This window comes from Notamacropus eugenii, chromosome 2, assembly GCF_028372415.1.
Source record: "Notamacropus eugenii isolate mMacEug1 chromosome 2, mMacEug1.pri_v2, whole genome shotgun sequence".
Taxonomy (NCBI): domain Eukaryota; kingdom Metazoa; phylum Chordata; class Mammalia; order Diprotodontia; family Macropodidae; genus Notamacropus; species Notamacropus eugenii.
Window position 1 is genome coordinate 252,344,210 of NC_092873.1, and position 15,493 is coordinate 252,359,702.

At 37.1% G+C, this 15,493-nt stretch overlaps 1 protein-coding gene across 1 annotated transcript in view; it reads left to right on the forward strand.

The window, feature by feature from the left end:
* The first annotated feature begins 2,336 nt into the window (after window positions 1–2,336).
* SYTL3 (synaptotagmin like 3) overlaps window positions 2,337–15,493 on the forward strand; it is an 81,252-nt gene continuing 68,095 nt past the window's right edge. Inside the window, exons 1-2 of the mRNA XM_072643817.1 lie at window positions 2,337–2,545; window positions 6,863–7,081. Coding sequence (XP_072499918.1) covers window positions 2,436–2,545; window positions 6,863–7,081 — 329 coding nt within the window. The 5' untranslated portion in view covers window positions 2,337–2,435. The remainder of the gene's footprint in view (window positions 2,546–6,862; window positions 7,082–15,493) is intronic.

Here is a 15,493-nt window from a genome sequence, read left to right on the forward strand (position 1 = left end):
TTACCAGTGGGCCATAATACTCACTTAGTTGGTGGTATTTCAATTAAACAGCACCGTTTGAGTAATTAAATCACAGTACGTTCCTTTAATATACCTTGAACTTACTCTCCCATAAATATATACATCCTTAGTGGAGAGAGTGGACATCTTATAGGAATTAAATGTCAAACATCTGAAAATGGAGACTAAATGAGCAAATGAAGGAACTCTAGAGCATTGATTAAGTGATTGCAATGTGTCAAATCCTGCACTCACGTTGGGAGTACAAACCAAAAAGGAAGACAATCTCTGTCCCTAAGGGACTTCTATTTTGCATTTTTTAACTCAGGTCTCATCTTCAGGGATATGTGTGCCTTGTCCATATATTGGAGATTCTGTGCTTAGTCAACCTTTCCTAAGCAGAGAGGACTGTAGCTCTCTTCAGACAGAATTCTCAGCCGATGTCTATGAAACTTACACTTCCCCTCTGGCTGAGATCAGACCTCTTCTTTGAACCCCTCTTAGAACTCTTGTAGCAACTGCTCCTTTTCAGCTCTGAATTGAACTAAACTGTCCTCTGTCGCTTCCCCAGGGACTCTCATTCCAGCTGTGTCTTATAACTGATGGTCAGAAACGTGTGTTAGTTCTTAGGTCTTACCAGACCCCTCCTGCCCACCCCCCCTCCCCACCCCCACTGAGGTAAATCTCCCCAGAACTCTACTTCTTCAATCGAACAAAGGGATCAAGAGACACTATTGTAAAGAAACTATTTTATCCTCATTCCAGAAGCTTCTCTGTAAAATAGCAGCAATTGTGCTGGCTGTTTAATTCTGAAATGTTGTTGTTCTTAGTATACCTTCCTCCCTGACCTCTTCTATTATAGTCACTGGGAGTTCCTTGAGAGAAGGGACTGCTTTTGCCTTATATCCTCAGAGCTTAGCATGGTGCCTGGCACATAATAGCCATTTAATAAATGCTAGTTAAATGACTGGGGGTGCAACATGTAATGGATAATTAATTGCAAATCATTTGAGAAAGGAGAGAGTACAAAAGGATCTAATATATTTATTTTGCTGGATAAGGTCTCTGGAATAAATGCTTATTTGCACAAATACATCTGATGAAATGAATTAATTAGCCTATATTTGTCCATTATACTATGAACTAAATGTCCTTTTGGCTTTATTTGGAGTGGAGATAGTAAAAGACGGAAGGGGATGTGGGTGAGAAGTTGCTTGAAAAGATAGCAAGCATAATATGTGCAAAACTTTTTATCTAGTACCAACAGAAGTAAGAAAGGCATGATTCGTGTGACAGTCTGCAAAAACTATGAAAGCCCATGAATAATTGATAGAATTGCCACATGAAGATGGCTTCCTGCCTCGTTATGCCTCTGAATATCTCTATATCCTCAACTCCCAATTGTGACAACTTTGATTAAAAAAGTGATTTTAGTATCAAATATTAAATTCAACAAATATTTTTACTAAGCACCTGCTTTGTGTAAATCTTATTATGGCATTGTTCGATATGTTGGCATAATAATTGAGTAACGGGTTAAGAATATTTCTTTTCTGATTCCTTATACCAAAAAGTTCAGGAGGGATTATATTTTATACAAATCTTTATACTTGGCTATTAAGGTCCCAGCATACATATTCATGGAATTAAAATTTGACCAATCTAATGTTCATTAAAATATGGGATCATCTATTGAATACTTCTGAAAATTCATAGAAATCAGGAAAAAAAGTTCCACTTTTGTGCATAACATTTCAACCTTTGTTCAATACGGCTTTGGTTATTGTAGGTTAAGAAAAATGAGAGAAAAAATTTTTTTTCTTTGCTTTCCTATAGATCTTGAACTGGACTACCTTTTTATTTCCATGACAACTGATATAGACTCCTAAAAGAGTTGGAAGATTATTTGGAGGTCATTTAACCCAACCTCCCACCCCATGCAAGTCTACTGTCCCTATCATCCTTGACAGGGTTAGTCTTTGCCAGCCATGGGAAGCTCAGTGAAGTATTGCAAGTAAAACAAGCTCTTTATATTGTGTGGTTTTTAAAAAATATCCTTAAGTTTGCAGATTGCTTTTTACCTACTAAAATATCTATCTGGGACCACACCTTGCCTTTGGAACCACCTCCCCAAGGTGGAGGTGTTTTTTGTTTTTGAAGGAATACACTCACCAGGTGGCAGAGAAGTTTTGAAAATAATGTCTTAATTGGAGACAAACTCTTGATACTTTCCCCTCCCAAAAAGCATGACACAGTGAAAAAAAAGAACCAAAAACAAAGAACAAAACCACAATGAAATAAGAGAGGTTAGCTCTTTCAAGAACTCTTAGTCACTATTCTTCAGAGGCATCGACGCCAAAGCAACAGGAGGAACTGTTTGGTGGAATGAGGTAAAACCAATCAAGTTCAGCACCTGGCAAATAAAGGAAAAGAAAATGACCCAAGAAGTCAATCTGAATTCCCTCAAGGAACTGGAACGTGAGATCGTACTTCAGGTTCTGTACCGAGATCAAATGGTGCAAAAGGTTGAGGAGGAGAGGATAAGGTACGTTGGCATTTGACTATGTCTGTTTCTTGGCATCACCCTTGATTGCATTATTTTTTCTCTTCTCCTCTTAGAGAAACTAACTAGTGGGTGGGTTACTTGGGGAAGTGATTCTTAGCCTCTGAGAAAATCCATAGGCTGAAGGACTTGGTGTGGAGGTCACCACCCCTGTCTATCTGAAATCTGAAGGTGGACAGGAATCTAGGGACCTGTCTTTCTTAGTCATTTCTAATGGTGCCTTGCTCTAATAAATGTTGCTTCACTAACTGGGGCTGTCCTTGAATATACTCCAAAGAACAAGTCCTCTACAATTAAGGACTCTTCACACCAGTATTTGGTTGCAGAATTGCCAATTTGTTGGTTAAATGTGCAAAACTGCTTGAGAGAAAAGCTGGAACCTGAGGCTGCCAACTCAGGTAATGAAATGCCAATATATGCTGATAAATAAGCTCCCAGGGAAATACCTAGTTTGACACGGAGCCCTTTGTCAGCCCAAAGCCCATCTCTCCTCATTTTTGCAGCAGTGCACAGCTTCTGGATTTGGGGGAGGTAGAAGCTTATTCATATATGCTCCCAACACTTACTTTTCCCCATACCCACCAGCCAATAAAAGAGGAGCTAATACAAGTTTGTGGACTTGCCTTTTCAGTTTTTAGTTTTTTCCTTATTTAAAGGCTCAGTTAAAGGGAAATATGGAGAATTTTATATGTTTAGAGCTAGAAGGGACCTAATCTAATCTTATTCTACAGATGAAACAGCTGAGTCCTAGAGAGGTTAAGTGAGTTGCTCAAAGCCACTGAACTAGTGAGTGGAAGAGGCGGGACATAAACCCAAGGCCTCTGACTCCAGTCTTTGCTGTTCCTACAACATTATGTTCTTAGAAGGTTAAAGAGTTTTAAGCCTTGGGAATTGCAAAGCCCACCTTTCACTTCATTTCACACATGGCAAAACCGAGGCTTGGAGAGGCCCCTTCTTTGCAGACACCTTCAAATAAGGTCCTGAGTTTGCATTTGAATTGGAAGAAGAAAAAGCTGGAGCAGCAGTGAGAGGGAATTGAGTGAATGTGAAGAAATGACCTTTTCTTTAAAACTGCTGATCTGCCCTTCCAACAGGTCATTCTGGGTACCCTCTTGTCCATTTAATGGCATAACAAGGCTTAGGAGTGGGGGGTGGGAGAATGGTTGATGAAATGAGCAAGCAGCCTGGAGATGTTACTTAAAATATAAATGAAGACAAATTACTTTTTTCATATTTCTTGTCTCTCTGTTTGCTTTCTAGGAGGAAGGAGATTATTCCATGTAAATCTCCTTGATCTGTAAAGATGAATTAGAATAGAATTATTACTTTAAATTGCTTCCATCTTTCTGTCACTATAAGCATTTTCCCACTATTTAACAAACATTATCATTTAAAAAGGTCTTGTTATTACATATTTAAACTCTGCCCACATTTGTGAAGTACTTCAAAGTTACAAAGTGCTTTGTTTACACATATATGTACATTATCCATCTGAACCTTCACCTTGGCCTCATCAGGTAGGTAGCACAAATACTATTAGCCCCATCTTGAAGATTTGGAAACTTAGATTATGAGAGATACAATAACTTGCCCAATTCATACAGCTGGAACATGATAGAACTTGAACTCCAGACTCCTGCCTCTAGATCCTCTGACCTTCCTACTCATAACTGAATAGATGTGGACTCTGATGTATCTGTGAATACATATGCATATACATTCTGGCTTTTCAGACAAATCTAGTATTATGTTGGTGCTTTGTGTTTTTCTTAATGCTTTTGAAAGAGATGTGGTATGAAAGGGCAGAAAACACAGTGAATCCTTTCTTCATCAGATTAAGTGGCAGAAGTTTTAGACTCTGTCAATACAATGAAAAATATGAAGGAAGAAATCTGCTTATAATGTCATTGTAGAATCTGAATACTCAGAGAAGGGATATTCAAATTTTCTGGTTATCTAGAAGCCATCCAGAGAACCATTTTTATTTCAGTTCATACTATTGAGAAACCTTCCAAATGCATCAGCATTTCTTTTCTGCATCAGCAAGTAAAATGACTGGAGATCAGGTTTTCTTTTATCATCGGAAGCTGGCAGTGGCTTAGAGTCATTTTTATGAGTTAGCTCTCATCATCTAGTCATATAGATAGCTGTAGAAGAAAAGAAACCCTAGAATCCTAAAATGATAGGACTGGAAATAATTCTTTTTAAAATATATTTTTGTTGATATCTCTTATTTTTATATAATCTAATTTTCCAATGTATCCTCCTCCTTTCCCATCCAGAGAAATATTCTTCATAATAGAAAAGAAGGGGGGGGAAAGTTCACAAAAACTAACCAGCATAATGAGAAAGTCTGACATTATATGCAGTGTACACCCATAATCCCCCACTTCTGTGGGGGATGTTCTTTTTCATATCCTTGTGCTGAGGCCAAGTTAGATCATTATAATTTTGTAGCATTCAGTTTGAATTGTTTTATTTTTGCTTTTTCCACTTGCCATATATATTGTATAGTCATTGTCTGTGTTGTTTTTCTGGTTCTGCTTACTTTCCTTTGCCATCAGTTAATTTTTATATTAGTCTTTCTGTGCTTTTATTGTGTTCATTATTTCTTACAGCATATTAATGTTTTGTTACATTCATCTATCATTAATAGGCATCTACTTTGTTTGCTGGAAGCAATCTTAGAGATTACTCAGCTCAGTCCCTCATTTTTCAAATCACAAAACTGAGACCTAAAGTGAAGAAATGATTTGCCTAAAAGAAGACTGTTCTCAGAGTGTCCCACCCCCAGTATAATCTGGGGAAAAATTTTTAAAAAAGAAATTCCTTATATGAGCTTGGTTTCTTGTGTTTTTTTAGGGGGTACCTTAAAGCTCTGATAGTATAAGATTTATACCTTCCTTAACGACAGTGCTTGACACATAGCACTATATAAATGCTAATTTTTTTCATGCCCCTAGCCCAAACACAACCCTTAGACAGTGTAGTAGAACTGAAAAGGAGATGGACCAGCAAGCTGTAGATCCTAGTGAGATTGTGGGTAAGTTACATTACTTCCCTGAGTCTTGTTTTCCTTAACCATAAAATGGGGGCGATACTTGTATTATCTTCCTCATGGGGATTTGGGAAGGAAAACATTTTATATGCTATATAAAAAGAAATTGTTATCATTAGTTCTGACCTTTTGATCATTGATGTAGGGGAGGTTCACTCTACTAATGCAGATGAGCAACTGTTCTTCAACTTAGGGATACTAAGAGGGCAAATTACTTGCCCAGGGTCTCACAGCCAGTGTGGATTTCAGAGGTAGAACTTGAACCCAGGCCTTTCTGACTCAGAGGTCAATCTTCTATCATACAATGTTGCTTCTTTAAGCTAATATTAGGCACCTAATAAATGTTTGATGAAGGAGTGGAAAGGTTTGAAGTATGCTAGGCATAAGTGTTTTGGATAACAATAAAAAAAGTTTCAGACATTTAACCTAAATCTCAATTTACTTACCCATAAAATGGAGATAGTAGTAATTTTGCTCTTTACCTTATAAGCTTATTATGAGAAAAAATATCCCTGTAAGTTAAATAGCATTGTAAGTTCTCATCATTAGGGAATTTAGAGAATTGTAAATTTGTCCTTCCCTTGAGACTTAATACCACAGTGTTTTTTTTTCCATGTCTTTCTTGCTGTTCTTTCTCAATACTTTCATTTTTGGTGAGGTGGAATTACTACTATGCATTATTATATATTGTAGTGGTATAATATGTAATATATACCATTACATGTATGTAGAACATATTATATGATACAATTGTGTTGTATGTGCATAATCATGCAACATGTTTTGCATGTACATGTAATATATTATATAAGTATACTATTATATGCACTATGATATATTTAATATGCATTCCACATATATATGTGATATATGAAGTAAATACATTATTATATGCACCATAATGTATTATAACATGAAACACATGCTTGTATATATGTAATATATTGTTTAATTATGTTACTATGTGCATTATAACATACAATGTATTTTACACACATGTAATTTATTTTATGATATAATTATAACATATAACATTGATTGTAATGCTCTTAAGATGTTTTGATTACTTAATTAAGATTACTATTATTAAGAATACATTATACTATATTACTACTGTATTCCTATGTGCCTTGCTCCGAGGGGGTGAGAATGGCACAAATTTACCCTGTAGAGGCAGGATTGAGGGGTAGTGTTAACTTGTGCTAAATTATGTTTTATCCTTTGGTTCCTTGGGTTCGCAGGAAACTGAAATTGCACCTTCAGGATCTTCGATGGAGACCAGCAAAGAACACCAAGCAGGAATACAAAGAGAAGTTCTGTGCACGATGCCAGAAGTCTCTGGGCTTGGTGATAAACCGAGGAGGTGTATGCCAGGGCTGTAGCCATCGAGTATGTTCTGAGTGTCGGGTCTTCCTAAGGAAAACCTACATGTGGAAATGCACCGTCTGCTTTGCTGATGGGTAAGCAGTTCAGATTGGTTAACTAAGTTATTTGCAAACTAGTAGTTGTTGCTATGTTTTCCAAGTCTATTTGGCATGAAGCTGGGAGGGGCAGCTAACATATTGGACAACAAAATCAATGGTATCCAAAAGATCTTGACAGCTTGTCATGATGGGCCATATTTCATAAAATAAACTTCAACAGGAATGTGTAAAGTTCTATACTTGGGTTCAAAAAATCCCAACAGCACTAGACCTCTGTCGGGGAAGCATGGCTAGACAGTGGTTCTTGTAATTTCTTGGTCTGAGGGTTTTAGTGAACTTCAAGGTCAATGTGAGTCACCAATATAAAGTGACCTAAAATGCTCATGTGACCTAAAATGCTCATATGACCTTAGGCTGTATTAAGAGAGACAGTGTCCGGAATAAGAGATGCGACTGTCCAAATATATTCAGCCCAGATAGGACCACATCTAGAGTTCTGGGCAACCTGGAGTGTGTCCAGAAGAGAATGATCAGGAGAACACAAAGTCTGCACTTCATATTACATTAAGACTGCATGAAGGAATTTGCAGGTCTATAAGGAGACTTCTCGGAGATTTTGTAGAAAATGTTATTGTTCAGGTATAATTAGACTCAGGAATACCTTCAGTCTTCTTTCCACCTCTGTGATTCTATGATAATAAAGGATGAAGAAAATCAAACTTGAAAATTATAGTCACTTACAGAAGTTTTGTCATTAGATCATGAGTTTCTTGAGGTCAGGGACCATCTTTTGCCTCTTTTTGTATCCCCAGTGCATAGGACAGTGTGTCTGGCACATGGTAGGTGCTTAATAAATGTTTATTGACTGTCAAATTATTAAACAAAGTGTGGGCTTTTACCCAAAACTGCTGATTTCTTTAGATTGCTTGGATTTCTTAGTTCCTTGGTTTAGCTCTTCTGTAGTTAATTTAGGGCTGCCCTATTTCAGGACAATGAGATATGACTTTACATAAGACCTGTTTGAATTAGGTTACCTGTGCTCCTGTATGTTAATCTTGGTGTGTAGACAGAGGGTACCATGTATAAATTCTTTTACTTAGTCATAGCAGAACCATATCTTAGAATCCATCTGTAGATCGGTTCCTTCTCTTTCTTTTACTTTGTGCAGTTCTCACTCCTCTCAATCTTTTAATGACCTTAAAGAGTTGGGAGTTGGAAAAGGATACTGTAGAAGTAGCTGAAAACAAGCACTTCTTTTCCAAGTGTTCTGAACACATCTGCCACTCAGCACTCAGGTCTCATGGACTTCAGTTCCAACTCTCTAGTCACCATACCACCTAATTTCTTTATGGTCCCAAGGCATGGGAACATCCATTAAATAATAGTTAACATTTGTAGAAAGGTTTAAAATTTGCAAAGTGCCTTATAGGTGTTATTTCATCTGAACTCTACAACAACTCAGTGAGGTAGGTGCTATTATCATTCTCATTTTACATATGAGGAAACCAAGGCTGAGAGAGGTTAAATATCACCTGAAGTCACATAGAGAGTGTCGGAGAAAAGATCTGAATTCAGGAATTCCTGACTTCAAGTCCAGGACTCTTTCCACTGTACCACTTAGCTGGCTAATGTTGTAATAGAAACTTTTTCAGGTGAAACACAAATAAAGGGAAGGGCAAATTAACATTACATGCATATAAACATACGTTAGAGCAGAGTTTCTTAACTTTTTTGTGTATCATATACCATTTTGGCAATCAGGGAAAGCCTATAAATGGAAATTTCCCTGCAGACAATTTTGTGGAACCTCCAAAAAAATTTTCTGGGGGGTTTGGGCCGTATAAACCCAGATTAAGAGCCCCCGAATTAGAGGGAAGTTGTCTGTTTTCTTGCAGGATTAGACTATCAAGGAAGGAGAGATCTTTGAAATCTGTCGTGTCATCCTATGACCAGCCTGCCTAAGCCTGGTTCTGGGAGATTGCTTAATAGTGATGAATTTATTTTGACCACAGCAGCTCATGAAAGTGTGAAGAGGATGCGATCTCTTTCCTCATCCCCAGTGGGGAAATTGCAGAGCTTGTATTTTCCCCCCAGATAAGTTCACAGACTCCTTGAAATCTTGGGAGAGACCCCTTGGGGCATATGAACTCCAGGTTATGAGCCCTTGCGTTAAAAGAAAGTTGACTTTTGTCTGGGACGATTAGACTGTATTAGGGAAGAGATCTCTGGAGCTTATTGTGCAGATTTTAACATTTCAGCTTCAGTACTTCAGAAACCCTGTGACTTCCCCTGTGTGAATAAGGACAGAGATTGCATCCTTTTTTGCACCTTCATGAGCTACTGTGTACAAAATAAATCACCAGTCACGGGACAACAGAATTCTCCTGCATTGCAAGGCCATTCAATCTTTTCCGTTTAGAAAGATCTGTTGGGGCTTTGGTTCCACTGGAAGGATCCAGAGAGATATTCCAGACACAATCAGAGATGAGGGCAGAATGCAAGTAGAGATGCAGAATGCCAGAACTGAAAGAGGCGTCATAGATCACCCTGTCATAAACTTGTAGGCTTATGAATTTAGAGTAGGTAGGGACATTAGAGGCCATTTAATCCAACCCATTCATTTTATTTTTTCCACATTTAAAAAAAAATTATGAACTTGACAAGGATAAAATAAGACTTATACAAAATGGAACAGAGAAAGAAGACTGTACATGAAGCTACAAATATAAGTAATCTATAGCTTGTTGACTTCTCTTTCTATCTATGATAAATTCTTTTATTGCTGTTTTCTTTTTTAAGCTTTATAGATTGTTTTAAAGGCTTTTAAATTTTTTTCAATGAACAAGAATATTTTTCTCCCCCGTCTCTCCTCCCATTAAAAAAAAAGCCTTTGTTACAAATATGTATAGTCAAGCAAAACACATTTCTGCTTTAGTCATATCCAAATATATGGCTCATTCTGTACCCTGAGTTCATCACCTCTTTTTCAGGAGGTAAATAGCTAGCTTCATCATCAATCCTTTGGAATCCTTACTGGAGTAGTCATCATTTTTGTCTGTCAAAAGTTGTTTGTGTTTACAAAGTTCTTGTTATTGTATACATTGTTCTCCTGGTTTTTCTTACTTCATGCATCAGTTCTACAAGTCTTCTCAGATTTCTTTGAAACTGCCCCTTTCATCAATCATTACAGTACAATAGTATATTATTACATTCATCTATCACATTTTTTTCAGACATTTCTCAATTGATGGGCATGCCCTTAGTCTTAACATGTTATTTTCAAAATTGATCTGCTTGTCTGTTTCCTACTCACTTTCCCACTGTTCATTTATACATTTGAAAAAATGCTTCAACAACTTTCTTTTCTAACTTTATTTCATTTTGTTAACCTTATCACTAGCCCTGCAAACAAAGCAAAATCTCAGATTTTTGATGTGTGAAAAATATGCCTTGAATTTATCACCTCTCTGTCAACAACCAATCCCATTACTTCACAGATGAGGAAACTAAAGGCCAGAGAAGAGATATGACTCACCCAAGATCATATAGGTTTCAACAGACTGTCAGAGAGGTCTATAACATAAAACATTCCAACAAACCTTGGTTAAGAAGGATTTCAGGATCTTATTTTTCCATTTCAGATACCAAAAGGCACTTTATCTTTTGAGGTTGGATATCATTGACCTTGAAGAGTAGAGTATCACATAACGCTTAGGGATTTTTTTTTTTAGCTCCTCAGAGTTGAAATGCTGAAATCAAAACTGAACAGCTAGATGAGGCAATCTCCCAGGAAGGTTGCCATTTTGAAATATATATATACTCAGGCTTAGCTGTCATTAAAGTTTTATCCTCCTAGTACATGAGATGTGATTTCTAAAACCTCAGCTTCCTTATTTTGAAATAAGACTTTTCAAAATCCACAAGATAGTTGCAATACTAATAGTGAACTTGCAGAGGTCCTGCTTTTGAAGGAGAGATGTGTCCATTTCAATTGTTTACTCATAGGCCTTTTTTTTTAACATTTGACAAAATATTTATAATATCATAGAATGTTTTTGCTGGGTAGGAAGTTATGTGATTATCCCATTCAATTCATTTTAGAAAAAAAGGAAATTTGTTCCTAGCAGGCTTTGTATACTTTGTTTTGACTCTGAAAGAATTTTTTTTAAATCACTGAAGGCTAAAGTTAAAACTGTTAAAAGCTTTGTAATATTTGGTATCTGTTACTGTCTTATATTAGTATATTCTTAATTATGACCAGTAAAAAGACTCCTTAAAGACTCTCCATAATCCCTTTTCTGTAACTCTGTGTCTTTCCTTTCTCTGGATTGTTTACTTTCAGGACAGGGACCCTGATGTCATTTGTAGGATGAAGATAAACATATGAAAAAAAATTTAAAAATTTTAACTGCACTAATAAAAAAACCCATAACTTTAAAATTGCCTAAGAATAGCAAACTTGGACTGTGTCTGCAAATTTTAATCATAGTGTTCATAAAGAGCTAGAAATTAGAGGAGATGCTACAGATGCAGAAGGCATACTGACTGCCCTCAGGAAGCACATAACCTATTTGGGGAGAGAATATTAAAAATAAGAAAAAATCAAATATCAATGAAGTGCTGAGCTATAAGATGTTGAACAGGAGTTCAGCAAAAGGAAAGATCAGTGTTGACTTCAATAACTGGAAAAGGCTCATCCTTGAAGGATAGATAAGAACTAGATTTACCAAGGTAGGGGGTAGGCTGGTATGAAGAATGACATTTTGGGTTAGGGGAAGAGCATAGGCAAAGGCATAGTTGTAAAAACAGACTTTGTGTGTGGAGGGGACCCTGAGCAGAGCTATTTGACTATGGCTGAGGTTGCAATCTGGGGAGAAGTGGGACATAATGCTAGAGAGATATGGGGGGGGGGGGAAGCAGAGGGAATTAAATCATGGAGAGTCTTGAAAGCCAGGTAGGAGCCTCATGTGCCAACTGCCCTTCTACCAAACCATGAAAGAACTGAGAAATTTTAAGGGGAGCAGGAAGGAAAGAGAATTTCTGGAATGGGGAACAGCTTGTAATATCATGTCTGGGGGACAGCAAATAGGCCAGATTAGCTGAAAAGTAGTAAGCCTGAGGGGGAAGTCACATGAAGTCAGTCTGGAAAGATGGGAGTAAATTAAGTAATTAGTTGATTAATGAGAAAAAGTCATTGCGTTTGGCCTGAAAATCGATGGTGACCTTTGGGAGATCAGTTTTAGTATTATTATAAAGCAGATATCCCCAAATACAAGGTAGATTGAATATGCACATTTGTCACACAGATTTTGTTCCTCTTTTCATCCCCCCAGTAGAGGGAAGTAGAAAGGAGAGAAAATAGATTCTTGCTCATTGAAAAAAATAACTTTAAAATGATGGAATTGGATAGCTGAGGAGTGGAGACAATAGGGGTAAACCACACGAAAGGTTTATGAGTGAAAAAAGAGAAACTGAACAGCTAGTTTCTGAATTTGCTTTTCTGTCCTAGTTCAGAATAGATTGGATTTATGACCCCAGATACCTGAAAGTTTTCTTTTTAATTTTGCTTTCCTCTGATATTTATTAGAAATACTATTGGTAAGGCTATTCAAGTGAAAGAGTCCTAACAAACGGTGAAACTAAGTACAAAATTTTTGATCCTGAGTTGCAGTTAATAAGAAATTTTATAATGCAGAGGTAAGAAGGATAGGGCAGGACAAAGCACAAATGGCCCCTGCTAGCTGTTACTGATGGTGAGTGAGGGTTGTGAAGGAGGAGAGGAGAAAAACGAGGAAGAGGAGGAGGAAACTGGAATTCTTTTAAAGTAGTGCTATATATATATATATATATATATATATATATATATATATATATATAGAGAGAGAGAGAGAGAGAGAGAGAGAGAGAGAGAGAGAGAGAGAGAGAGAGAGAGAGAGAGAGAGAGAGAGGACACACACACACACACACACACACACACACACACACACACACATACATATATATATACATATGCCAGGTCATCAGACAATGGGCCTGGATTTGTAGGAAAGCTGATCAATTCCAAAACTGAGCAGAGAATTTGGGTCCTTTCTGAGCCTGATTTGGGATGACATCAGAAGTTTCAAATAGGATTTCAAGATAAGAATTCCTTTGCCATTTCTAAAAATAAAGTAGAAACAGACTTTCAGATTAGTCCTTAAAGCAAATTGATCTCCTATGATTCTTTGAGATTGGGGATTAATCACTCAAATTATCGACAAGTATTTATTGAGTCCCTGTTGTATGAGCAGCACAGTAGACCTTAGCCTGAAAGTGCCAGGGTCTCACATTGCATCCTGGACCATCTCCAGTCATCCTGATGAATATCTGATCACTGGACCCAGATGGCTCAGGAGAAGAAAGTGAGGTTGGTGACCTTACACAGCCCTCCCTCACTCAAATCAAAGTCAACTGCAAGTCATGTCATCATCTTGATGTCATGGTTCTCTTTGAGAGCAAAGGATAAATACAACAATGACAAGATACTAATGATACAAGGGCAAAAATGAAATAGTTCCTGCCCTCAAGAAGCTTAAATTCTATTGATGGACCTGGGTCTAGTACTGTACTTTCTGGTACTGAGCCAGAACTGTATTGATCTTAGTGAAGTGGGATATCTGGGTTTAAGAAACTGCGATTGGTGGTATAGATAGTAAAAGTGATACATTCTAGAATTTGATTCTCTGGTTTTCATTTTCTAACCTTTCAAGCAGAGACCCTTCAGATTTTCCCCCCAATGTCATAATTTCCTCACAAAACTCTCAACATCTTCACCATGAAAAAAAATGCAGGGTTCTTAGATGTTATATTTCAAAAGACCATTTCTAATTGACTGACTCTTAGAGAGCAGTCACTAGACATACCAGCATTTCCCATTATACATTCATTTCTTTTAATTAATATTAACTGACATTTATCTAATGCTTTCTGATTTATAAAGTACTTTCTATACATTAAGCTAGGTGCTATTATTGTCCCTATTTACCGACAAAGTAACCTAGACCGTGAGAGGTTAAATAATTTGTGCAGTCACATAGTTATTAAATGTGAGACCCAGTTCCAATCCAGCTATCTTTCTCTTACACCCTACTGCTTCTCCGTTCAGATTCAGTGGGATTCCCTTCTTTAGCTTTTGACAGATTTCACCTTCTTCTTCCTTAGCTCCATTTTTCCATATAATTACATGCAATCCCTGACCATTGTGACCTAAACAGATGCAGGGGTTTGGGGTGGGAGGAAATAGTCATTCCTAGAAATGTTTTCAGAAGACTGCCTGTTGACAGAAGACAGAATGACTAAGAGAGGTGGAAGTGTCTTCACATCAGATATAGCTGGGTGAAGCTGTATCCCTGATATCAAATAGAAGGAAGTTGTCAAATTTACTGCAGAATGTTCCCTTATCAGCTTGAGAAAACTAGCTTCTTTATCTTCATATTATTTCTCTAACTCCTGCCACAGTTACCAAGTTTTAATCACAATAATCAGTTATTTTCCCCTACAAACTATTGATAGCATATGAACTAATCTGTGGGTAGGGAGAAACCTAGTTAATTCTATAACAAGGAAACTGACTTAGATGTAAGATAATTTAGCATAAGATGTTGTCCAAATATGTCTGCATACAAAATTATTTTAGTTTCTTATCGTTGATCTTATTGCAGATTAGTATGTGCCTCTACATGTGGAATATAAAAGAGGCATATGGCTCCATTTGACAGTGTTCTATCATGTTGAAAAGCTTTTGGTATTTAAACCATACTAATGAGGCAGACCAGCTGGTGTTCAGGGCTTCCTTACTGCTAGCATATTAGTCAAAGAGCAGACCCATAGTCAGGATCCATACTGTTATTTTAGGCTTTTAAAGAATGCCAGCTCTGCAGACCAGGTTCTTTACCCTTGTCCAGTAAATGATGGGAGTATTTTACGAAACTGTAGGGATGAAATGCTGTCTTCCTGCTGGGCAAAGCAAGGAGGTAGTGTTTTAAGTACTTGCCAACGGCAGTAATTTCAGATGTAAAATAAAAATATTGCTCCACAAACATTTTTAGTTCAGTGTTTGGCAATGATAATATTCTAGAATTCATGTTCCTGCTAGGCGACCTTCATTCATTTTATTAGAAAATATTTATTGAATAAAATTTACAAAGAGCTTTTCAGCTGTCATTCTTTGCAACACCCTAGCCTAGAATCATAACCCAGGTTGGCAGACTGGGACTTTGTCCTACAGCACTGAAATTTAGAGGGTGTTTAAAGTGCTTGTACTTTTTCAACTGGTAGAAACAGTTGAATTTAGTGATGGTTAGAAAGGTTAATTGATTCATATGGAAACCACTAGCAGAGTTGGCATGGAGTAGACACTTTAAAATATTTGTTGATTGATTGAATTATCTTCTTCCTTCCACATTTCCC